The following is a 27,265-nucleotide window of genomic DNA, read 5'->3' as shown; positions in this document are numbered from 1 at the left end:
CTTCCGGTTCCCCTGCACAGTTTGAATCGGTCCCCGGTAGCGAGGCGGGCGGCAGCGGGAGGCAGAGCCGAGAGGGTGAGCAGCAAGCTATGTTAACACACACATACACACAGAGTGAGCCGGGCACGGCAGTCTGCACTGGGCAGAGTTAGTCATAACTTTTTATAATGTTCTGGAAGGACTCAACTGTATCTCCATGTGAACTTGTCATCTGTCAACATCCTTACTGAGCTCAGTGAGCAGCAATAGGCAGCCCTGCCCACATCACAACTCCCATCACACACAGCCAGCAGGCTCATGGGAGCTGGAGTCCCAATAACAGACACAAGCTGCTCTTTCCCGCCTCTGACACTCTTTATTTTGCTATGAACATACTAAGCTTGTTTGAGCATTTTATAATTGTCTCTTTTATTGTTAAATTTCCCTCTTTTTAGAATATTGTAAAGCGCTGCGGAATAAGTTGGCGCTGTATAAATACCAATAGTAATATTTGACCTGGGAAAGATATGTAGGTGAGTACAAATACTCTCGTTCTCTCACACACACTTCCACTTGTAACCTGGTATTCCTCATAACATATAGTTTAGTTTTTCTCAATTTATTGTGTACCTCTGGTATCATCAGTTGTTTTTAACAAAAGTTTTGCAGAAGAACACCATGGGAGTTTGTAATGTCAGATACAAACAATGTGGTCATATTTACTTATTTATTGCTGAGATTTATAAAGTTCCAACGTATTCCGCAGCGCTGTATAATGGGGGAAAAACACAGTACAATATAAACAGACCAATACAAAAGGTAGAGCGCCCTGCCCGTGAGCTTACAATCTAAAATTCTAACACATATGTTTCTGAACAGTTATGTCTAACTGCTGCTAATAAAGTTATAATGACCTGTTCTGGACTCTCCGGACATGAAATAACTTTTTTTTTTTTTTTATTATTGCATAATGCAATATTTCTGACTTATGTTTGCATGAAGTCTTTAGTGTCTCCTGGTTCTGAAGCTTGGAAATGGCTGGGGTATCTGTTCCTACTACTGTTTACTGGGAACGCAGTTTTGTTTATAAATATTTCTGCGTGTTTATGGGGTGATATGCTGGGCGTTATAAGAAAGGCACAGCTCTTTCATGTAAAGTAGCAATGATTTATTCACCAAACAAAATTAACTGAATGTGAATATTAATATGAGCACTGATGCATCCTGTAAATACTAATCACTGCACAGAAAACATGACGTGTATTTTTTGCAATATTTCTTTTATCAGATGCTTAGGTGTCGTCTCAATTTGACTTGACTGATCCACGTGTTCCACACCACAAAGCTAGCTTTTAAGGTAGTTCACCTTGGAACCTGAGTGCCTGAGGAGCAAAGTTGTACCCAAAAGGGTAAACACAGTGTCCATTTCCATTGTTAGATACAGATCCTTATGGCAAAATGTCACTCTTAAGTGACAAAACTACTACAGCTCAGTGTAGGGACCATGTTGTAATTACCTATGGTTGCCATTCCCCATTATTATTATAATTTTTTTTTTCTTGGTTTCTGTTTGACAAATGCTTGAGCTCTGTGCTATACTTAGACTGTTCACTGTCAGGCTGACATGATAATGCAGAATTTACACTAACTCATTAAAGGACCACTGTAGTGCCAGGAAAACAAACTTGTTTTTCTGGCACTATGTTGTCCTCAGGTCCCCCCCACCCCCCCTGGGCTGAAGGGGTTAAAACCCATTCATCCACTTATCTTTCTCCAGCGCCGGGCTCACTCGGCGCTGGTGACCTCTCCTCCTCCTGCCGATGTCTGCGCCACATGCGCTGCAAGAGCCGCGCGCGCATTCAAAAACCGCCCATAGGAAAGCATTACTCACTGCTTTCCTATGGACGACAGTGAGAATCGCGGAAGCGGCCCCTTATGGCTGTCAGGCAGACAGCCACTAGAGGCTGGCTTAACCCTCAGTGTAAACTGCTGTGTTTTCAGCTGCAGGGTTAAAACTAGAGGGACCTGGCACCCAGATCACTTTATTGAGCTGAAGTGATCTGGGTGACTATAGTGGTCCTTTAACAGTATCAATTCTGTCCAACATGAACAATACAAAGTGAGAGCGCTTGGCTAACCCACAATATCACTGCTGTTCAGGATGACTGAAATATTTATTTTTCAAATACACATTGCAGAATATGTAGATAATTGTATGCACAATTCTGACAAGTATTATTGCAGTAAATCTCTGACATTTTAATTAGTTCCCTGATGTTCTGTAATACACTCATACACATTGAGTATTACCATTAAAGGGACATTATAGTCATCAAAACAACTTTAGCTTAAAGGGACACTATAGTCACCAGAACAACTACAGCTTATTGAATTTGTTCTGGTGTGTGGAATCATTACCTCCAGGCTTTTTGCTGTAAGCACTGTCTTTTCAGAGAAAAAGCAGTGTTTATATTACAGCCTAGTGATAACTTCACTGGCTACTCCTTAGAAGACTGTTGGAGATCCTTCCTGGGTCATGAATTCCTAAAATGCATCCAAACATTCAGTATCTCCTCCCTCTGCATGCAGACACTGAACTTTCTTCATAGAGATTAATTGATTCAATTCATCTCTATGAGGAGATGCTGAGAATTGAGCAGTGAAACCTGAGAAACATGATCTATACACTAAAACTGCTTCATTAAGCTAAAATTGTTTAGGTGGCTATAGTGTCCCTTTAAGTTCATTGCTTTGGAAATCTGCAGTTATCTCACTCACTGAGCTTGTGACTTTTAGTATCAATATAACACTTTCTCTAATTTCCCTCTGTTTTCTATCTGACTTTTGACTCTTGTTATTGCTAAAATCTAACTGTTTAGTTTCAGTTGACTATCATACTGTTGTCATTTTACATTCTCCAGTCTTCTCCTCTTGTTTTACACGTGTTTTTTTTTTTTGTTTTTTCTACTAGTAAAATGAAGAAATGTTTATGATGGATCATGATGCTCCTACAATCAAACCTCGAAGAATTCAGAACCAAAATGTAATTCACAGGCTTGAACGACGAAAAATAAGTTCTGGTAAGCCTGGCTCCCACTGGCATCAAGTGCGTATTTTTCATCAGAATGTCTTTCCGAACTACACTGTAGTCAATGTGGAAAAGCCTCCTTGTTTCCTTCGCAAATTTTCCCCTGATGGCAGATATTTTATTGCATTTTCGTCTGACCAGACTTCATTGGAAATCTATGAATATCAAGGCTGCCAAGCTGCTGAAGATCTGCTGCATGGATATGATGGAGAAATACTGGCTAACTCCAATGATCAGAGGTCCATAAATATTCGTGGGAGGCTCTTTGAGCGTTTTTTTGTACTTCTTCATATCACCAATGTAGCTTCCAATGGAGAGCACTTAAATCGTGAGTGTAGCTTATTTACGGACGACTGTCGCTATGTCATTGTTGGGTCGGCAGCCTATCTTCCAGAGGAGCCATATCCACCTTTTTATGAAATATACAGGAATAGTGAATCAGTAACCCCCAACCCAAGATCTCCGTTGGAAGATTATTCTTTACATATAATAGATCTTCATACAGGGAAGCTGTGTGACTCACGAACTTTCAAATGTGATAAAATAATCTTGTCTCATAATCAAGGCCTTTACTTGTACAAAAATATTCTGGCAATACTTTCTGTACAGCAGCAGACAATTCATGTTTTTCAGGTGACCCCAGAAGGAACATTCATTGATGTACGGACAATTGGTCGGTTTTGCTACGAAGATGATCTGTTAATATTGTCAGCTGTTTACCCAGAAGTACAACGTGAAACTCAAACTGGAATGGCAAATTTATACAAAGAGCCATTTATAAACTCATTAAAGCACAGGTTGCTTGTATACTTATGGAGAAGGGCAGAGCGGGATGGTAGTGCAATGGCCAAGAGAAGATTTTTCCAGTACTTTGACCAGCTGAGGCAGCTTCGTATGTGGAAGATGCAATTATTGGATGAAAACCACTTATTTATAAAGTATACAAGCGAAGATGTGGTTACTCTTCGAGTCAACGATCCATCACAGGTACAGGTATAGACAAATTATCTCAATTAATTTAATCTAGATCATTATAAATGTTGTTAATTTCCTTTCCTTTATTTTTTTTTTTTTTTTTTTTTAAAAAGGGATACTATAGCATTAGGAATACATTTTTGTATTCGTAATGCTTTAGTCTCTCTGACGCTAGTTATGTAGGTCCCACCATCTTAGTGAGTCCCATTCAAATAAAACAGTTTCCTGGCCCTTTTTTAGACTTGCTCAACCTGCAACATAATGGATGAGGCATGGTCTCTTCCAGTGTTGTCTAATCCAGTACTCCTAATAAAGGAGAATTAGGGACATGATGCATGGGTCCAAACTATTGATTCAATGCTTTTTTGGGGGGGCTTCTGTGTGACGTGACCAATGCTTACTTTATCAGTGCAGCGGAAGGGTTTCCAGTGGCTACCAGTGCAAAGGTTAAATTAACAGGACAACTGCATTGAGCTGAAAAGGCCTGGGTGGCTTTAGTGGTCCTTTAGGAGCGGTCTGTCAAAATACTTAATACTGTCTTGGGAAGTCACTGCGATGCTTGTTACAGAAAATCAAATGCCAAAACACATACATTTGATCATTTCTTATTTGGTTTCTTTATTATAGTTGCATACTAATAAATCGTGGTACGTAGAACAGCGAACTAGGAAGTTTACTTTAGAATAGAAGAGTATTCAGATTCTGCTGTATTACCAACGGTTTGGTAATTTAAGAGGCTCTCCAGCAGGGCAACAGAGCCTTTGTTAATGGGTTGTGCAGATAAAGCATTACAAAAAAATATGCAAAACGATTCATTAAAAATAGTAATAAATTACTCATCAAAGCACTCACAAGTAAGCGGCAATTTATCTGTAAATTATGAAACAAACATGAAAAAATAACAAAAAAACATTCTAAATTGACAAACAAATAACATAATAAAACCACTCTACTACAGAATAAATATAACCAAATTAGTACATCATGTAGCTGGCCCTGCTAAGTTTTCCTCAAAAGTAGGATAGGTAGTGCAATACCCAAATCATACTTCTGAGTCAGTTTGAAACTTAGTGACCGCAGCAGTTTAAAAGGGCCTTTAAGAGGAAAAAAAAAAAAAAATTCTTGTTAATTACAGTCCAAGCTACTGTTGGATTCTTTCACTTATAAGAAGGCCTTCCCATGTTGCCAGCAAGTCTAGGTGCCGGGCAAGCATTTTTTTTTTCTTCCTTTTAGTCCTTTTGCGGTCCAGGGTATCATGGCATCAACACTTTCTTAACGTGTGTGCGATCACCAGTGCCAAGACCTTCTTATTCACAACAGGCATGGTCAGGCCTCACTGTCTTAGGGACATTGTCAAAGTCAGAGTGAGTTTGGGTGCACGTGAGAGCTGTAATTTGTGCATTGCCCTGTCTCCTCCATAACCACAGCACGTGGATTAAAAACGGTCACCTCTGCCATGCCACAATCCTAATGGCTTTCTTTTTAAGGCAAATATTTAAAACATGTGAAGGGGCTTCTACGTTTCACATACACTGACAATACAAAATACTCAAGGCAATGGAGAGACACACATATACCTGCAAGTTTTTTTTGTTTTCACACCCCCTCCTAACACAGACTGTGGCGGACCGTCTGGCACCTCGACTGGGTGCCTTCTCCAATCACTGCTTCCTAGTGCTTACCGAGTACCACAAGCACTGCACCAGACACCATTAGCACTGTAGTCGCCATTTCGAGCGTTACAGCTTGATTGGGGTCTCGCTGTCCTCCACCCACCCTGGACCCAAGACCAGGATCCAGCTTCCAGTGGATAGACCTCTCCTCCAAGAGAGTAGCAATATGCTTTTAAAAGAGCAAGTGATTATAACCCAGGGGAGTATAGTGATATAGCAATCCCCAGAGTAGTTGAGACTCCATGTTGAGGTTATGAAAAAACGCATTTATTGGCAGACACAGCTGGCCTTCTATGCAGGTCCCCATGCAAGGGGCACTCCCCCCTGGTCCTGAGAGTAGACTACAGTAAAAACATACACACGATTACATTGGCTCTCAGGTCCAGGTCACTCCCATACAAAATAGGTTAAGCCTTCCTCTGTGCTCTAGAGATAATTGAGTCAAGCACTGTATTAAACTCCATTCTCTCCAGGCACAGAAAACATACATTTTTACAAAACCCCCACAAAAATTACATCCCCTGATAGCCCCGATCTGGGTGATTTTTGGATATGTTGGTCACCAAGATCAGTTCAGGGGTTCGGTAATTTCCTGGAAGTCATAATTTGAACTGCACGCATGGTCCCATGCCCAAAACAGTTTGAGAGAATCAGGGCTTGCGGTCAGTCTAGTTCGGTAGTTTTTAAAACCCGAACATAGTCAATGTTCTTACCCTGGAGCTGCTTCGACTTGTTTGTGGGAATGTTTCCACCGTGCCCTTCTAAGTTGTGTAGAACCGAACGCAGGTGATCCTGGAAGTCAAGCGGTATTCGGGAGCTGCAGTGTCCAAATACAGTTCCATGAACTCAACGACCAAACCCCACGGCCTGCGTTCGCGGGAACAAGAAGGCTGCCACCTCGTGGTCGTTCATGTGAACAGCGGCTACCCAGACGAACACTTAGAGCACTGCGGTGGAAAGTGTTACAAACTGTCAATTAGGCTTAACAAGCTCCCGGGTGGTCTCTGATTCGTGCGCCTGTTCAGTTCCCGAACCAAATGTAAAATCCCATGAACCAAGTCTGTTCACATCATTTTTAAAGGGCACATAGTCTTTTGGCAGGAGGCTGGCAAGCTTGCCCCTCCAAGAACATGTGGCAGAGGCACTTCTGACACACAGACAATACAGCTTTTTAAATATTGATGGGTAAATGAAAATTGTATCTATGCATAAACTGACTTGTAAGAGTATAAAAAAGCAGTAATTGGACTGCTTACAGCTGCACATTTCTGTAATTTTTAAAGTGGGTTATTTGCCTCACACCCTTCAGTGCAATTTTGTATTTAAAACACACTATGCCAACTACGTATTACAAGCTCTTAGAAAGTATAAATAAATCCCATTTGCAACTTTAACATTTAAAAAAAAAAAAAAAAAAAGCTACAGGGAGTGAAAACTGTTGGTGATTTTAAAAAGTAGAGAATGTGAAAACCTCCACAGCAGCCATTTATTCTGCCATCTAAAATGTGCAATCATGTTTAAAACTGAGAATCTAAATCCTAACTGCTACAGAGGTAATAGTATAGGCAAAAGTGTAGTCTTCAATTGAGTTATAGATTGGACACACCCACATGATATTGCTAAAAGTAATAGGAAATTTACAACACTTAACATCTCCAAATGTAAAAGTGGATTGCAGTCAATTGTGAGTTAATTAGGTTGACACCTTCTGCTTGCATTTAAAAGTGATTCCAGACTGAAGCGTAATACAATCTTAATGCATTTACAAATGTGCCAAAGCAACAAACATTCATGAATTTCACTTTTCTGATGCAAATCTTCAGGACAAAAAAAGTGCAGTATGTTGTTTAATTAAAAAAAAGATCTTCAGCTGTCTTGATAGTAATTTCTATTTCCACTTTATAAATTTTCTTTTAATAGGGACTCTGGGCTAACATAGCCTGAGTTCTGTCATTCTATCATTGCCAGAAGGTGGTCTAGGAAGTGTTCTGTTTTTTGTCAATTAATTTCCAAACCGTTTGTCTCTAGGAGTGGTTATACATTTTTGTCACTTCGCACTAGAATCACTAGCCTTAGTTGCTGTGGCTTAGACCACTCCTTTAATGCTGTAAAGGGTTACTCAAACCAAAAACCAGTGTTTTCATAAAACACTGGTTTTGTTTAGAATAACCCTCACTGTGTTTGAATTTTAATAACTGACAGCACTCGGTCTTCTTAACAAGGTTAATTTATAATGTTCCAATTTCTATTGAAAAATACTCTTCACACACAAAGCACTCCTGAGTGCTCTAGTTTTCATAAAATACATGAGGGAAAATAGGGAAAATAAAGTATGGGTGGAGCTCAAACAAGGTTCTGTTTCGTTTTCTAGTCGTGTGTGTGTGTGTGTGTGTACATACACACACCCACAAACCTTTAGTCTAAATAACGCCACAAAAGGGCAACTAGCAGATGTCATGAGCAGTTTAGACCAAAAGGGATATAAGGATAAGAAAGCCAAAGAAAAAGATGACAGGGCTGCGATAATTACAATTTGTAGTACAGTTATGTCATGTGCATTTGACGCCTCTGACTAAATGTGCTGAAATATTTACCTTGTTAAAAATACCTTGTAAAACTAATGGACTAATCTCTAAAGAAAGTAATGTGACTGACAGAAAAATCATTATATATGATATATTTGTTTCCCTTCCCGTGAGCTATTTGTATATATGGTTCAGAATCCTTTTAAAGAAATGTTATGTTGCATAATCCGCATAAGAATAACTACTCATGGTCCTCTTGATGGGGAATAATCAGGTACTTGTCAAATTAATTTATAGATTCAAAATGTATGGTAAAGATGGCTATGGATGGGTAATTTTGCTTCAAGTCTTTTCACTTTGCCTCTTCCCTTCTCCCCCCCTCCCCCCCTGTTAGCCCTCTTTTTTTGTGGTTTACAACATGGTCACTACAGAAGTCATTGCTGTTTTTGAGAACACATCGAATGAGCTGCTAGAATTATTTGAAAACTTCTGTGACCTATTTCGAAATGCTACTCTTCACAGTGAGGCTGTGCAGTTTCCCTGCTCTGCTTCCAGCAACAACTTTGCCAGGCAGATTCAGCGCCGGTAAGAATTTGCCTTCATTGGCCAAAATACGTTCTATTAAAATGTATTTGCTGTACTTTAGAAAGTAATAGTAAATGTTGGGGGGGGGGGGGGGGGGGTTGGTGTACAGCCTAATAAAGCCCTGCTCCTACATTATCTAGCGAAAATGTTTAATTTGCACTTCAGCATTGCCTATACAATTATACCCGAGTTTGAAAGGCGATAGGCTATGAACTCAGTTAAAGGGACACTATAGTCACCAAAACAGCTTAATGTAGTTGTTCTGGTGTGATGTGGCACGGGTGACTTTAGTTGTCTTTCAAACTGAAGAGCTGAATACACATTTTAAATTAACCTTGTTTTATTTTTTTATTATTTGTAAATATAGTTGAATATTTTCTCTATACTTTAAAGTAACACTATAGTGACAGGAATATAAACAAATTTTCGTGTCACTATAGTGTTAAAAACACTGAGCACTCTACTGCTCCTGGCACACTTGGAAAAGGTAAAAAGCTTGCCTTTATTCGAGCACCGCGCGGATATGCTGCAGCTGGTTCTGCCTCCTTGGTTGAGTTAATCAAAATCAGGAGGCTAATGCGCATGTGCAGCAAAACGCTGTGCCCATCAGCATCTCCTTGTAGAGATGCATTAAATCAATGCATCTCTGAGATTTGTTCAGTGCTTTCATGCAGGGGGTGGAGACTATGAAGGATGTGCAGCACTGACCCAGGAAGCACCTCTAGTGGGTTTCAAACTGCCACTAGAGGTGTTACTAGACAGTAATGTACACACTGCCTTTTCATTAAAAAGTCTGCAGGGACCGGCAATAGACACCACAAGAACTTCATTAAGCTGTAGTTGTTCTGGTGACTACAGTGTCCCTTTAAATTGAATTCCACTGTCATTTTGGTACATTATATTCAGTACTAGTTTATATTTTATTAATATGAAAACACAAGAGGCTGATGGTATTGATAGTTCAGTATTTGACGTATTTTTACAGTTTAATAGCACAAAATTAGGGTAGCATTCTATTTGTGAAATATGTTATTGCCTTATATTTTAACAAAAATCACTAGATAATATGAAAGGATTAAAAAAACACTGCAAGCACCATTCCCTTCCTCCTCTCCACCCCAAAGCTGTCAGCTGGAAATGCATGACTTAGCTCATTCCCTAAAGGGCTTAGCTTAGGAGAGCTAACAAAAGCTCCCACCACGAGCTTCCAGTTTTCCCTTGTTGCTGAGAGGAGGCATGGAGTTGCAATTGGCAAACCACAAGTAAAGAGCCAAACTGTTATAGTGGTTTTGGTGCTTGGAGTGTTTCTTTAGCCACAAAAGGTACATTTAGCTTTCACTCTAGGACGTAATGTGGTTTCATAGAACTGGCTCAACTAATGACAAAGTTTATCAAATGCCTTCTTCTGATCTGCCAGAGGCTAGGCAAGTGAAATACACCATACTGTAATCACTTTTTAGTATCATGATATTTTCTGTAATATAATTTAGAATTCTAACTTCTCCCTATAGCTTTTTTTTAACCTATGATTCATGCTTTAGGTTTAAAGACACTATTGTGAATGCAAAGTATGGTGGCCATACAGAAGCAGTGAGGCGGCTGCTCAGCCAGCTTCCCATTAGTGCCCAGTCTTATAGCGGAAGCCCTTACCTTGACCTCTCTCTCTTCAGCTACGATGACAAGTGGGTCTCGGTAATGGAGAGGCCAAAAACATGTGGAGATCATCCAATCAGGTATGAATTAGAAAAACTTAATGTACTGGAAATTCGATAAATAATTTTATCAAGAAAAAAGAAAATATTGACCTTAATAGTAATATATTTTAATAGCATATCACTATCACCCAAAATGAGGATATCAATTATTTCATGTTGGATAATAAGAGTATAAAATTAAATTGGTTAATTTCTTGTTATTTTTAAAAGGCTGGTTTACTTAGGATGCAGGGGAATTTTATAGTGAGGCATATGGTGTCTTGGGGACTTGGGTCACATGGCTATTATATGGGTATGTTTTTATCTGGCCAAGGGACTTTGGGATCATTTATATCAGGGGTTCCAAATTAATAATTCACATGGAACCCCCAAAAGATTTTGGTGCCATAGCGTACATACTAAACAATTGCACTTAGGAGCAGGTGTGGTTTTGTGTGTACAGTTGGTGTTTGTATGTAATGTTAGCGTTTTGATACAGGGGTGTGATTGTATGTAATGTTTGTATTTGCGTGCAGGGGTGTGCTTGTATGTAGTGTTAGCTTTTACATGCGGATGTACAATTGTGTGTAGTATTAGTGTTTGAATGAAGGGAGTGTTTGTATATGAATTTGAATCCAGGGATTTTTGTATGTAATGTTTTTTGCAGGAGTGTGTTTGCATGTTGTGTTTGTGTTTGATTGCTGGGATGTATGCACATATGAATGCTTTACGTATGCCACGTACGTACGCAAACAAATTAACACACTGACACACATATAAAAACATTGACACATATACACACTCACACACATACCCACTCTCAGCGACCAGCATAAACTCCTTAAGAGACAGACACACACACACACACACACACACACACACTTTAAAAAAAAAAAAAAAAATTATTTCACTCCACCCAGGCTCCCAACTTTGGGAGTGCTGGCATGGCATCTCTATTTCCCTGGGGTCCAGTGGGGCTGCTGGGCTGAACAGCTGGCTTGCGTGCGGGCAGTGAGGGAGCAGTGATCTTTCTGCTCCACTCCCTTGCGCGCTTCATAAGTAATGCGGGGGCCGGAGTGACGTCCTGCTTCGGCATCACTGTGGTGCGTGTGAGGTAGCCGAGCAGGGGAGAGTGCTTCCTCGCTGCCCGTCTCAATTATCAGAGGCAGCCATTTTGTTTCCCGAAAATTGCGGCGGAACACCAATTGGGAAATGCTGAACTATATGGGAGTGATATTCATCTTCATTTTAAGATAATTGAATAGGTTAATCTAGTAGAGGGGGAATTAGGGACTGATTTTTTTTCTCTTCTCCCTATGCATATGGTGGTAGATTTCCTCTGGTTACTAGCAGAAATTAATTTTGCTCATAGGTGAAATCTTTGAGCAAAATGCTGGTAGTTTGCATTAAACGTCTTGAATCTAGTTTTCTAAATTATTCTGTTTGATTCATGATTCTCTATGTTGTTTCTTTATTCTCAATGGATACAGAAGCACCATATCCCTTCTCTGTGGTCTTTAAAAGTTCATGTTAACATGAATATGTAAACTATTATTTGGAATTGGCCAGTTTCTATAATGGGGAGTGCTGAGGTATGAAGAAGCACAGGTTTTCTACGTAATAAATTGTAAAAATGAGATAATGCTTTACATTTTAATTTTAATGCTACCCAGATATTAATCATCTAGGAAAAAAAAACTGACTTTAGCATGTCCATTTTTAAGCTTTCACCAATATGGATTAAATAGGTTTGTGTGTTTTTTGTGGCCTTTCCATTCATGTGTGCTTTTAGCTTTTAATGCATTGATTTCGAAGATGAGGAATTGAATGACAAATTTTATGGCATCCAAAGCAAAAACAGAATTACAGCTGAGAGGAAAATCCAGGTAACTGCCAGCAAGGGTTTTCAACAAAGCTGAAATAAAATGCCCCCAAGAATGTTCATGTTAAATATCGCACTTCCATACATAAACTACATGGTGCACAGTAATTCCTTCTCATCATGCCATTTATTTAGTTGCTTGATTGTTGTACTGCTTCTATAGACAAACCGAGTGAAAGGAACCAAGATAGCCTGACAATCCTGCTAGTTATGGACACCTGTATGTTAATTTGAAGTAATCGCATGCTTCTGACCACATTTAATGTTGGTAAATGAGCATAACTGCTTTGAAATAATCTTTGATTACTAGCTGTTTAAATTATATTTCTAGTCGCAGGCACCATTGTCAGAAATGACAGGGAGTTTGCCTTGTATGCAGCAAATTACTTCACATCAGAGATTTACAAACATAATTTTGGACATGCAATTGCTTTTCTAAATTACCCAAAACACATTGTTTTGATCCCTAATGTGTAGAGCAAGGAATTTGAAGAATTTTAGTACTGCTATATTTTGCCTTGGGGGATATATCTATATATCTATGTATCTGTATCTCACTCTCAATAGATACTTTTATACAGATTTCACTCCAGACACGTAAAGAAATGTAGCCTATTGAGACACATAAAGTACTACAGCTCATTGAGAAGCATTTGAAAGCCATGTTTGCATGCGCGACTACAGCACAGCGGGCACTCCCTGTATTCTCTTGCACAGACTTTCAATCTGTGCTATGGGAAGAGGGCTTGTAAAGACTGCAGACAAAGTTTAGCTCAGGGATAGGCAACCTTCGGCACTCCAGATGTTGTGGACTACATCCCCCATAATGCTGGCAAAGCATCATAGGGGGGTGTAGTCCAAAACATCTGCAGTGCCGAAGGTGGCCTATGCCTGGTCTAACTTTTGCAGGCTGTTTTTTCATATCCCCTCAAGGATAACATGTGGGGACGATGACCTGCATGTGTGTATTGGGGCTATAGCTACTAAATAGTTAATAAATAGTTAAATAGTTACATATTAATGGATTGTTCCGTGAATGGTTTTGTTTTTTATCTTTGATATTATGTGGTGTTGGTATTATTGTATTTTCATTTTGTTTTGATAATTGGTTCCACTGGAGTGTGAGCAATTGTATGTTACTATCATTACAACTATTTTGGCGCGAAACACAATACATACTTTTTGTTAGGGTCATGTACATACCCAGGCACATGTGCATAAAATCTGTGACCAAAAGTGGAAAATGTTAACATGCACAAATACTATATACATATGTGGAAATAAACCAAAACAATCCAAATGTTCAAACAAAAGAAACTAGTCTATAACGAACAGCGGTGCTCTAGAAATTATATTTAACAGATGGTCTTCTCAAAACCAAATCTATGAACAATAATACAAACACATAATAGTGTAGCCCAGCCAATCTTAAAAACATATGAATCTAGTGAAATTATGCCCAAATGATGTCAACAGTGACTCGTTTCACTCCCAACACCCTTTGGCTTCTACGAAGTCCTCTTCCATTTCAGTTCCTGTATGCATTGCATCGACCCTTCCTCTCCTATTGATTGGGGGCATTGTTACCATCAAGAGAACCAAATATTCAGTCTTTGCTATATTTATTTATTACAGATCTTTATATCACAAGTATTTACAATGTACAGTGGGACCTCGGTTTACAAATGAAAATCCATTGAAAATAATGCCTCGGTTTACAATTTTTTTTCGCAATACAAAGCAAGTTTCCCCAGGATGCATTTTACCTGGGAGGTTTATAGCACTGCTCCCTGCATGCTGGCGCCTTGCCACATCGAGTGTAGAGGTGTTGGAGCGACTTTTGCATCGAGTTTTGGAGCCATTCTGGAAATTGTTTGCAGTTGTTTTGGGACTTTTTGGTGCATTTCTCAAGCGGTGGAAAGGTAGGGAGCTGAGCTTAGTCGTTTGCATGCCTTTTATTGTGTGTTCTGCATTGTTGGTTGGTTTCCATGCCAGCTCATTTTACTTATTTTTTTGACCTCCAGAACGGATTAATTGGTTTTAAATGCATTCCTATGGGAAACCGCATTTCGGTTTAAACATTTTTTGCAATAAGAAACGTCCCGGAGAACGCATTAAATTCGTAAACCGAGCTCCCACTGTACAGTCAAAGAAATGTATTCACATATTAAAGCACATACAAAAATAAAGATGAGGGATTAATCTTATTAAAATAAATTTTCTATTACTTCTTGTCAAAGGGGTTATGTCTTATAAAATCCTTTTTACATATTTATTATAGAATATATTGGTTGGTACAGCACCCTCCGCTGTAGTTTTGTGGCACTGTGTTCTGCACTGGGATATTTGCAGTGAAATACATCCAACACAACCGTTTATTTTTCATATTAAATCTTTAAAAGACCTATTTATTTCATGCAAACTTTAATACACCGAATATGATTTCACAAAATCCAGTGAGTGAGTGCTCTCATTTTTGAGCGCTGTGTAACACCGTGGTCTGAGGTAATACATTTATAATTTTGGGCAGAGTGCCAGATCTCTCTCTTCCCTCTCATTCTATGTTAAATCTTGCCTTGTTGCAAAACCTGCATTGTAATATATCTATTAAAATATGGTGCACATGTTGGTCTTCATAAAGTGTTTGAGAGCTCACAAAAGGCCAGAGCACGTCGAAACGTTGTTCGTGTGTGTGTGTGTGTGTGTGTGTGTATATATATATATATATCTCTCTATCACTAATTCGAATAAACACTTTATGAAGACCAAAAAGTGCACCTCCTTCTACTACGTGTGTGTGTGTGTGTGTGTTTTTTATATTAATAGGCTGCATTATTGAATTTCTACCTATTCTTGCCGAGATATTCAGATTTGTTGCTTGGCAACATGTAACGAAAATCTGTGCAAACACATACTCTGCAGATCTTCCTTTTCGTTAAGGGAAGTCTACTATGCACATTTATAAAATGTTGGTGTGATGATACCCCGCTCATGCTGTAGTTTGCACTGTAATGAAAATGCAGTTTAAACATATAATTAAACTCCTACCAAACTTCTCCAGATACTGGTTGGGTATAGTACTTGAAACACACAGATGATAACCAATGGCACTTATTGCAAAGGGGCATGACATTCCAACATGTTTGGTCACTGTCCACCTAATTTGGAGCATGTTGTAAAAAATGAATAAATTTTCATGCAGAAAAAAAAGTACGGTAACTGTATTTTGCATAAAAATTGGTATTTACAGTAAGTCAACACTTTCTACGTCACAGAATAAGAGTATAAAAAGTTTAACTGGAAGAAAAAAAAAAAAAAACACTGATGCCCTTACAAAAAAGACACCGTATGAGAGTCGCTGTATTTCCTGGTTATAGCTGTAGTCCTAAGCTGTGTTAATGCAAAAATATAGGAGAAGAGCAGAAATCTTGGTTAAATAAGATAAATGTAACCACTTACAAGTGAGCTTCCATGCCTGCAAATATGTATCAACTCAGCGAGAGAGGACTATGTCCAGATGGAGGATATCCTTAAATAAAATAAGCTTTATTATGTTGGCTCAAAAGATAAAGCCTCTACTGAATCCCCAATAAACTAAAGTTAACTACATAAAAAAACACACCAGGTCATCCCAGAGACTATCCGAGATAAAAAGGTAAGTGCTATGTTCTCTGCCCTAGCTGAATAAACAGGAAATTAATTCCTAGATATAGACAGAAGAGCCAGGTAATACCAAATTACTAAAAATAGATGGGTATAATTGAAGATATTAGTCAAATCCTTCAATGTGAAATACCAATAGTATATGTGCTAGTATCTCTGAAACAGACGTGGGAGACAGGTATTAGCCAGATATAGGGTATATAGGAGGATAGTAGTAGAAGTTATTATGCCAGTCACAAATTGAACTGGCAATAGTTAACTAGCACAGCCTCTCTCCCTGTAAAACTAGCTAGATAGGCATAGAATGCATAAATGATAGAAAAAGGTTACATGAAATTATTCAAACGTGCTTGAAAATAAACAGTGCAGTGCCCATATGAAAAAACGCCCAACACGTGTTTCGGTGCAATACTGAGGGCACCTTCGTCAGGGGAAAGCAGTGTACTGATAAGAGCTCCCGTTTTATATTAGATATCCTTATTATATATTAGATAGCGAATAGCAATCATGTGTGAACAATATATATATATATTATGTGTGAACTAATATATATATTATATATTAGATAGCGAATAGCAATCATGTGTGAACAATTACCTCCTAATTATTCTCAATGCGGATAGAGGACCTCGCACCTCCACAGATGCTATTAGTCCAGATAGACTGGCCGGGGAGGTCTTCCAGGTGTTCCCCCCCCATGTGGTGTGTTCATTATTAGCCACGTGCATAACGCCAATAGGGGATCAGGGGTGGAGCGGTTGATCTAAGTACCCACCCATCCAAGTGAGGTCCTCCGGTACAGTAATGTAGCCTGACGTGTGTGTGTGTGTGTGTGTGTGCGCGCGCGCCCGCAGTGGGGGCTAGATGGTTCATCCCTCCCCACATGCGAGCCTTCAATACGGCCTCAGGGGGCAGAGTTAAAGCTTGTCAGAACGAAAATATCCACCCCTCTCTTGACAAGCCGCCGGGTTTCAAAGTCCAATATATTACATTGCAGTTCTCTAGTGGGAGTTTGAAGTCCCACCAGGATCTGTCAAATGTATAATTAGAGGCAAGAAGTAGGCTATATCTGCTTATAATGTAAAGAAACCCAGAGTAACATTTGGTGTGACGTTAAGAGAGACTTCTAAATGTTGTACTCATCCAACTTGTAAGTGGTTAAATTTTCTTGTTGGTGTATCTTATTTAACCAAGATTTCTGCTCTTATTCAACAGCTATATCTAGGAAATACAGCGACTCTCGTACGGTGTCTGGATGAGAGTCCATGTATTATTTCTCTATCCTTTTTTTTGTATAATTTTACCATTGGGTGAAGCCCTTAGAGACCCCCGGAGTCTCATTTAGGTGCTTAGGATAACTGGCTCTCACTTTGACACTTAGTGTCACGGTGAGGACCATTTAGTTGTCCTATTCTTTTGTTCGTTTTTCACTGATGCCCTTAGTTGAATTTTCTTAGTAGCAAAAGGGATTTATGTAAATCTTGAGTAAAGATCTCTAATAGCTCAGGATGTAGACAAATTCAGGCCTTGTTTGCCATGGTTACCATTTCACATCCCATTCCGCCAAACAAGTGTGCCTCATAAGTACAATGTAACTTCTTACAAATCACATGTAATTTCTTACCCTATGCAAATTTGGCACATAAATTGGGAACCCAGGCTGCAGGAGCTATAGGCTGTAATGAAAAAACATAAATAGATCCCGGCGAAATAATATTCGGCTTCTGGGGGATCCCGGAAGTGGAGAGGGAGACCAGGGTGATGGAGAAAGTCCTAGGACCCCCTCCTGCCAGAAATCCAAAATGGCAGGTGGGAACTATACGGGGCCCATCGAGCCTTCTACGCACCACGAAGGAGGGAAAACAACCCCAGGACATCATTGTTCGCTTCTTCTATTATGCTACAAAAGAGGCGGTAATCTGCAGAAGCAGGGACACAGAAATACAATACAAGGGACGCTCAGTCCAAGTGTACTAGGACCTCTCCCCGGTCACTCTGGTGAAAAGACGGACGTGGAAGCCGATAACGGAAGCCCTGAAAACACAAGGCGTCGAGTTCAAAATACTTGCATTTCACGGAGGCGGCACACCTGTCCTTCACCCGTCGGGTGACCCGGGCAAATTCTTGCAGTCCCTGGGCATTCCTAAGCTGCCAGGGGTGATGGAACTCTTCCAGAGGCCCACCGGCACCACTACCACGAGGAAGCGCTCCCTAAACTCCGGAACCCCAGCAGGAACCCTAGGGGTATACCCCGCTGCCTCAGTTAGAGAGCGACCAAAGACTCGACGACCGCAGACTCAACCCCCCCATATCGCACTTAATATGACCCCTGAGAGGCCCCCTGGAACTTCCTCCACCAATTGCACCACCGACCCGGACAAAAAGGGATTGCAATTTTTATTTTTATTTTATTTTGACCCTACCTAACTGGCAGCCACCAGAGCTGTCCACAGGGTCAACATCAGACCTCTACACAAGAAAGGGGACTCTGTCCGGCAGAGTCTACTCTGCGCATCTGCACACCTCACCCAAGGTTCACAGGACCCGGACTGGGAAGAGGGGGAGAGCTTGGGGACCTTGCTCGCCTGGTCTTGCCATGTTGGTGGGAGGAGGCGAGCGACTGCCACGAGAGAGGGTGGGAACATAGGTAGTAGGCATAAAGATACAACCCCTAGATACCGCATTATGTACTGCCAAAAGTAGATAGCCCTAAGGGGAACACGATATATAGGAGCAACGTGCAGATAGGAGGTTAGTGATAGGGGGAAGGGGGACTGATGCCATGGGCCAAGGTGGGGAGTATTCACCCTCAGAACAACCAAAGTGTATGGGTTTAAATGTTATAAAACGAAAATATGCAGCTGTGAAATCATAACACACTGCCTGGGATCGGTGCTACTTCCAGTACCTCTCATGGCCGGTTTGGACCGTAGAGGAGTGGCTGCTCCAATCCCATACTGGCTATGTAGATGTTTATGTAAATACCTCAGTTATATACATCTATTGTTTTATCTCTTCTCTCTATCTCTCAACTTCTGCCCTTCGCCGCTGCCTGTGACCACCACGTGCTCGAGTGCACTCCCCTACCACGAATATACCTCATGCATACAACAGCTACCTCTCATGAGACATGAGAACCAAAATAATTTGCACTGAATGTCAAGGGATTAAATCCCCCCCTCCAAAAATGCAGACTATTGTTTAAATAACTTAAGAGCCTCCGAACTGACATAGCATTTATCAAGGAGACCCACCTTAACTGCGTTCATTCCACCTTACTTAGAGAGAAACTATCGCAACGTATACCAATCCCCAGCCCAATGCAAACACAACAGGGTCACCATATTAATCCACACCCGCTGTCACTACATTGTCACAAACACGCTCTGCGACAACGAGGGGAGATGCATTCTGGCCTCCGGTATCATAGGCTCTCGTACCCTCCACCTCCTCATCTATGCTCCTAACACCGCTGACACAGACTTCTGGAGGAAGCTGGGTGACATTATATCCCCCCTAACATCTGACTTACTCCTACTGGGGGGCAACTGTAATGCGGTCTCATGCCCGGCATGAAGACCGGAGCGCCAGACAGGGCGGACAAAGATCACAGGGCAGGGGGAGACCAGACAACTATTTTAAGCATTCATAGACTCTCATAGGTTGATCGATGTGTGGAGAACGCACCACCCAAGCGAAAAGGACTATACCTTCTATTCCGCCCCACACTGCTCTTACTCCAGGATAGACATGTTCTTAACTAACTTGAGGTTGCTTCCGAGTCTGTGCACAACCGAAATTAATATCACTTGGTCCGACCACGCGAACATAGCAATGGTCGGACTAAGTGGTCCTGGAGACTTAACTCGGCCCTACTGAAAGACGAGATGCTCCGCAAAGCGATAGATTGACCCACCATTGTTCCGAACATTCTACGAATGATATAGACGAGGTCACATTATGGGCCGCACATAAACCAGTCATACGGGGCAGTCTAATCCAGGTGGCCTCATACCGGAAAAGGCTAAAAAACGAATCTATTTTCTCCCTACAAAAATCCCTCAGGAAGTTAGTCCAGTCACAAGAACATCCCTTCGGAGGCAACATTGATCGCCCTTCAAGACACTCGACACCACATTAAAAGACTACTACTAGATGACGTCACCTGGCAAATTAAACGGTCCAGGCGCTACTTCTATGAAAGAGCAAACAAAATAGACATCCCGCTGGCCTGATGCCTATGCCCAAGGCAATGCTTCAAATCTATTTCAGCCGTCCAGACATCATCCGGGGCCGTTGCATCCTCCACCGAGGGCATCTACAAAGCCTTCCGTGCATTTTATGCGGGTCTTTACGACCACTCACCACATCTGAGACAGGACAACACGGGGAAAGATAACAAATTGAAGAACTTCCTTAGTGCACTTAAACTACCCCCCATCTCGCCGGAAATAAAGGCAACATTAGCAGGAGAATATACAGAGGATGAGATTCGGGTAGCGGTGGCGAGCACCGGGGGGGAAAGGCACCAGGGTCGGACGAATTCAGTTGTAACTATTATAAGACATTTGGTGATATTTTCATACCACACCTGCTCTGCGTTCTTAATTCAGCCAAGGAGGCGGGGACCCTACTCCCCGACATGACTATGGCAAATATTATACTACTACCTAAGGGGGACAAGGACCCAATGGAGATGGGCAATTACAGGCCCATCACACTGACAAACGCAGACGCGAAGGTTCTGGACAACCGTATTTCGGCAGTACTCCCACAACTGATACATGCAGACCAGCTGGGGTTCATACCATGTCGGCAGCTCTACAAGAACACCCGGAGAGTGATCGACTTGGCACACTGAGACGCAGGGGAGGCCTTCTCTGCTCCTTTCACTAGACGCGGAGAAGGCATTTGACAGAGTAAGCTGGCCATATCTATTTAACCTGTTGCAGCATTGGGGATTTCCCCCAGCCATAGTTACCATGATCTGAGCTTTATACTCCAACCTCCAAGCACAGTTGGGACTACCGGGGGCCTGTGACCCCCCCCTTTCCAATCTGCAATGGCACACGACAGGGATGCCCGCTTTTGCTGACCCTATTTCGCCCTCTCGATAGAACCACTCCTACATCTGATTCGCAATATTACTCAATCCATGGCATAGAATGGCAGGAAATCGCATCCAAGGTCTCCGTATGCGTCCTATCACAAGAACAAATGTATAAGATAATGTTCTGGTGGCATGTAACCCCAGTCTTCTTACACAGAATAGGTCGAAACCCAACATGTGGTGGGACTTCCCCATGCTGCACAGTTTCTCGAAGGAATTAGGGATCTAACCTCCAAGGTCTTACAGATGCCTATAAACTTGTCCCCATGGACTTTCCTACTATCGCTCCCCATTGAGGGCATCCCCAGACACTCAAATAAACTGACTATAATAGCTTTGGTAGCACAGAGAGCACTAGCAGGGGCGTGGCTCAAAATTGAAGTCCCCTCCATACAAGAGGTAATTGGGAAAATTAAGGACAACCACACCATGGACGAGCTCACTGCCAAAGTGAGGAACTCTGAATCCAAACTCGCTAGAGTTTGGGAGTCCTGGATGGATTACTTAAATACAATTGACAAAGGGGTTGTGGGCGGCAGCGATGAACACTCCATACTCTCTTCCCCTCTCCCTTCCTTCTATTCATTTCGGTACTGTCCTTTGGGCCGCCTGTGGAGTCCGCTCCGGGCATAGCCGACTGGGGTCATGGCTTTCGTCCCGCAAAGGAGCCTTGATGGGGGCCTCTTGGGGGAGACCTGGGAGGGGTGATAGTGGAACCGCTGGGGGGATATAGAACACTCTACTGGGGGACCAGTAGCCCGGCACGTCTCTTCCAGGGACGCACCCCACAGTGGAGTAACATACTGCAAACAAGTTTACACATCCCAGGGGACACATCCCACGCTCAGAGGACAGTGGAAATTCCTTTTCTTGAACCAACCTCATCTCTTTCCTACCTCTAACTCTCCCTTTCTACTTTATGTTCATACGGTTTGTTATGCAGCGTAAAAGTACTGGATAGCATGTGCTTGAATACAGGCGCGAAGGCACAATCAATGTAACATGACCTGTAATAACATCTATTTTGCACCTGAAAGAACATAATGTCGTGTCCTACGCTGCAATTACCTGTTTTTGCCCAGTGAGCAATGTCAAACCATCTCACATGCTGTCAGTAAAAAAATAATTACAAAAAAATATGCATAAATGCATACAGAGAGGGTATTTATTTTTTTCCTTGTCAATAAAATGAACTGCTATACCGTGTGATCTTAGGTCTGGCAATCCGGTATCCAGGAGGAGAAAGGCATGATAAAGTACAGAGTGACTGGCACTTCTATCGGCTCAGGGGAGCTAACGGAAGTAGGAAGCAAGCCTCCATGGATGTTTTATTAATCATTCATGAAATTTCAGATTTCTCTTAGAAATAAATATTATAGTGATACTCCTAACCCAAGCTGAAGTGCTGGGAACATTTAATATTTCAAATTGGTAAATGTAGGTTTTTCGTTGTACGTGTGTGTTACAAACACGTATACTGTCAGATTTTAATGGCACAATACCTTATTATGGTATTTCCCTTTGGACAAATGAACTTCAGCTAATTTTAAAAGCTGCTTTGGGGAAAATACGTTGGCATTCAAGAAATTTTATATAACATTAGCGATTACGCTACTGAATAGTGGCACACCTTTCATTCCACTCCTCTGGGTTTCAGAAAATAACGTGCTTGATAGCTGGTGTGTTCCCCTCCCTTTAATATTCAATTTGTCTTCAAAGTGAGAGCATATTACATATTGAAACATATTTTTTTTTTCTTCAACATCATAAAGTGTTTTAAATCAGAAGAATTGGTTTCTATGAGCAGAATTGGATCACATGTTACCACGTAAATTACAAATGATCAATAGATCACTTCAGTTGTATTTTAATTTTAGCCCATTGCCATGAGAAACTAAACACTGTACATGGTTTGCATACCCTCTCGGTTTCTAATTTAGAGCTCTCTGATATCTAAATTTTGTCACACATATGTTACGAACAAGGAAGGAGCCTGTCTTTGTTCAGACATAAAGATACCCCAAAAGCTCCACTGTTCCTGTACTAGAGTTCCTACACAATTCTTTGTAGGCACATGAATGTAGAAAAACAGTTGTCATGGTAACAGTGTTTTATAGTACTCCATGGATAGGCTACACTTCATGGCTCTTTCTTTCTTGCATACAATTCTTTTTTTTTTCCCCTAAGCCTTCCCCATCTGCTTTCTGCCTTTTATCTCAAAAGGGAAAAAAAGATGAAATGCTAAAATATTATGTATATGTGTATCCTGACAGGTGGTGACATCTTGTGTTTCAGTCATGTGATACCTGCTTTTATTTGATCTTTTCAATATTGCTGGTTAACGTGAACTGATGTTTGGCTTAACCTGTTTTAGTGGAACAAAATATTTCATTTTTAAGGTAATGTCTATTACACTTTTTTTTTTTTTTTTTTTTTTTTAGGCAAATTATCCAATATATAAATTGGTCCAACATTATACTGTTTGAAACATATTGTAGCAGACTGCAGCTGTAACAACTAATCGATACAATTGCTAATCGGTTATGAACATTGTCATTCAATCTCAACATTGATTTGTTAGCTGCGCACGGCATAACACGTTTATTTATTTGCGTTGCATCTTTTAATATTGCTCTTTGAAAAAAAGCCATAAGAAGAGGGTCAAACGCAGTGTGCTCTTTTTATTTATTTTTTTTATTTATATTTATTTTATCGGAACTACACAAAGGAGAGCATGTATAAGATTCGCTGCTGTTTTACATGGATAAAGTTGTCTCAATGTTTAATATAGCTTCCAGTGTGACACTCCGGATGCTCAGGACTAACATCTGAGAGCTGTGATATAGTTCTTAGCTTATTATTATTTACACTTGATGGGAGTTATTTGAATTGATGTGCACTATAACCTGGTTGCTGATTATATGTACTGTATAAATTATTGTTAGGCTTTGTCCCATTATCAACATGCAGTCCTTTTGTTTTTTGTAGTTTTTTTTTTTTTTTTTTTTTTGTCTTTACCACATTCAACCATTATGTGAATGTTATTTTAAGAGCGGACTAGATATTTTAGTTGTTTATTTTTTTTTAAAGGCCAACAAATTGATCTTAAAAATAATTTGCAGCTCTCTAGCAGACAACATACTAATGCTGGTATCCCCATGTGGTTTTGTTTTGATTGCTTAATCTACAACTCACTCAAACAGGCGATGAAAAGACAAAATATGATGCTAAAATGCAGTGATATTGTTCATAAACACTCGTTGATTCAGGATCTTTTTATTGTTGTGACTACTACCGGATTTGGTTTTCTGGGGGATTTTTGTCTTATGTGTTATGAGGACAGAGTTTAAATAAAGGAAAGCTTCTACTGATATTTGCAGACCACTCTAGACATGTTGTTTTACAGAGCCTTCCACATCAAGTAACACAATAGTATCTTACCACATGTGGTGTACACCTCTTCTCACATCCATTTCTGCAAGTCATTTTTGTAGTTATGCACTGGCCCAAACCAGCTAACGATAGTGGTTTTACAGAGACGGTCTAGTGAGCAACAGCGATGGATATATTTGATTGAAGAAATTGTGAAGCTTCCTTCGTTGAAACTGTATTACTCCAGACTTGACTTGTTGAAATGTAAGAATACACAAAGTGTATTGTGTGCGATTTGGGCTCCTCTTAAGTTAACTTGTGATCAAGGTATGATAAATGGGGAGTTCTATCACAAACTCTTAAAATAGTGTGTATGTGTAAACAAATATAGGCCTAAATTACAGAAGAATAACCAATTGTTTAAAATGGTATGTGCTGAAATGGGATTTTTGTTTATGGGCGTAATTATAAATGTTCTAATTTTTTTAACTATTTTGTAATATTTCATGTATATAATTTTTGTGGATGGAATGTTTAACTGACTTAACTCTAATATATATTTTTTTTAGGTTTTATGCTAGAGATTCCGGTCTTCTCAAGTTTAAAATCCAGGCTGGACTTCTGGGAAGACCAGTCAACCACACAGTGCGCAGGCTTGTGGCTTTTACATTCCACCCATTTGAACCATTTGCTATATCTGTACAGCGGACTAACGCAGAGTATGTGGTCAACTTCCACATGAGACACGGCTGTATATAAGAGGAGTACCTAAACATTGCCATGCTGCCTTACGTCACACTCGTCTGTTGTGAAGACCAAAGTAAAATGTTCCTTGTCCTTGTTAGTGATGAATTCTGTTTTTGTTTTTTTGTATTTTTTCTTAAAGCTGCATTGATGGATAATCCCACTATTTAAATGAATTGACTGCTAAATTATAAAGCATTTGCAAAGTGCATTTTGTGACTTTTACAAATATCTATATATATGTAAAATTTTGTTTTGTACTATTTCACCAGTCAAAACAGAAGCTAATGTTCTGCTTTATGACTTTACAAAACCATATTTTATTTAGGTTGCTTAATATGTGGAACATTTTGTTCCTTTTTTCCTCCTATGTTTCCCTGTAGCCAGGTTATGCAGGGTCAGTTCTGTTTCAAATCTTTTGCATTACTTTAAATATTGCTTAACTTCTCCATGCTGCAGTGCCAGAAACCATGTATTGATATTGCATTTTAATAAGACCCCTGTTATCTTGAGCAAGGTTCTGGAATCTTGAGCACCTGTGGGCTTTCCAGGAGTTTCAAATACTTGCTTCTAGAGCCCACATGGCTCTGCAGGAATGCAGAATATTTGGAGGTTTTTGTGTAAAATGCAGCAATACATTTTTAACAGTCCTAATGTATTAAACTTTCTCAGATACAATACGATTATCTTTAAATTGGACTATTGAACCAAGTTTGCTTCTTTCCATAAACCTCACAAAATTAAAGAAGCAATCCAGACATAATAACCAATACAGCCCATCGCAGGAGTACCATGTCTTATGGTAACTAGTCTTTTCTAATAGGTTCTATGGGCACCTCCATTACACCCTCCATTTGTAAGATATCTATTGCAGAGGAGAAGTTCAGCTTTAGAAATATCCATAACATCCATATTTGAACAAAATAAAATGAATTTCAGTGAATTCTGCCAAACAGAGAGAATTGATGTCACTAAATAAAGCTAGAGTAGAGGTGACTAGGGGTTCAGGTGGGTGTCACACTGTTAGAAAACTGATTTACCATGGAACAATGTCCGGCCACCTCTGACACCATAACTACTACAGTGGGCTGTAGTAGATAAGGAGCCTAGTCTGCCTTTAATAATGTGAAGCGTTTCTATATTATTGAATTGTTAGTTTTGAAACAAACTGTATTTTAACAACAATAAAACCTTGACCTTTTGAATACGATTTTTATGCAGATATGCAATGTCTCATCGCTAAGTAAAAATAGTACTACTAATAAAATTTTAGTACAAGTAATTTTTTATTTAATTTTTTATCCGCTCAAATGATGCAAATTTGCATGAACAAGATCCACTGCCCTAATTCCCCTGTGTTGTTGTGCCATAGAGGTATTTTAGATATCTTCCATATAATGTCAACATTATGCCTCTATGGCTTATTCAGAAAATATGTGGGCACATATGTGGACGCATATAAGCAGCTTCAGACCTGAGGAAGAGAGGAAACTCTCGAAAGCTTGTCTTTCAAATATTATGTTAGTCAAATAAAAAATACTCTGGTATTTTGGCATCTTGAATAATTAACATACAGCTAAAGGAAAAAAACAAGTGTTCAAAGATTGAATTTAAACTTGTCTGTAATGTAGTAATGAGACCTTGCTGCTGCCGGATTCTCCAACTGAAGTCCTCAACCTGATAAAATGATTCAATAGAAAATCACAGCGTTATGTGCACTTCCAACATCTGCATACACCAGATGTAAAATGGAATAAGTTATTTAATTTATTTTTTTCTAAAGGCTTTAGTGGCTGGCAGACAGGCAAATGCAAATTGCAAGTTTGTGAACAGATAGAAATTGGGATGTTTTTACTTCTATAAAGTTGTATTCATTACACAATAGTTCCCTCCTAGGAGGGAGAAAAAAACAACGTAACAGGTACCTGATTCTAGCCCCGATGCCCCAGCAGAGCATGAAGACGTCCAAAGTCCG

The 27,265-nt window shown here is 40.1% G+C and overlaps 1 protein-coding gene across 2 annotated transcripts; it reads left to right on the top strand.

Moving 5' to 3' along the window:
- Window positions 1-26,721, top strand: DET1 (DET1 partner of COP1 E3 ubiquitin ligase). 2 transcript variants are annotated; one of them, XM_063445634.1, is made up of 5 exons: window positions 1-75; window positions 2,951-4,054; window positions 8,635-8,825; window positions 10,367-10,558; window positions 25,116-26,721. In XM_063445634.1, exons 2-5 carry the CDS (start codon window positions 2,963-2,965, stop codon window positions 25,303-25,305), a joined length of 1,665 nt encoding a protein of 554 aa, XP_063301704.1. In that variant the 5' UTR covers window positions 1-75; window positions 2,951-2,962; the 3' UTR covers window positions 25,306-26,721. The 2 variants fall into 2 exon arrangements, with proteins under 2 accessions (XP_063301704.1, XP_063301703.1); XM_063445633.1 differs by having other exon boundaries at window positions 2,951-4,060.
- The last annotated feature ends 544 nt before the right edge of the window (window positions 26,722-27,265 follow it).

Source organism: Pelobates fuscus, chromosome 3, assembly GCF_036172605.1.
Source record: "Pelobates fuscus isolate aPelFus1 chromosome 3, aPelFus1.pri, whole genome shotgun sequence".
NCBI lineage: Eukaryota > Metazoa > Chordata > Amphibia > Anura > Pelobatidae > Pelobates > Pelobates fuscus.
Note: the sequence above shows the minus strand (reverse complement) of the source record. Positions and strands in the feature narration are given on the sequence as shown.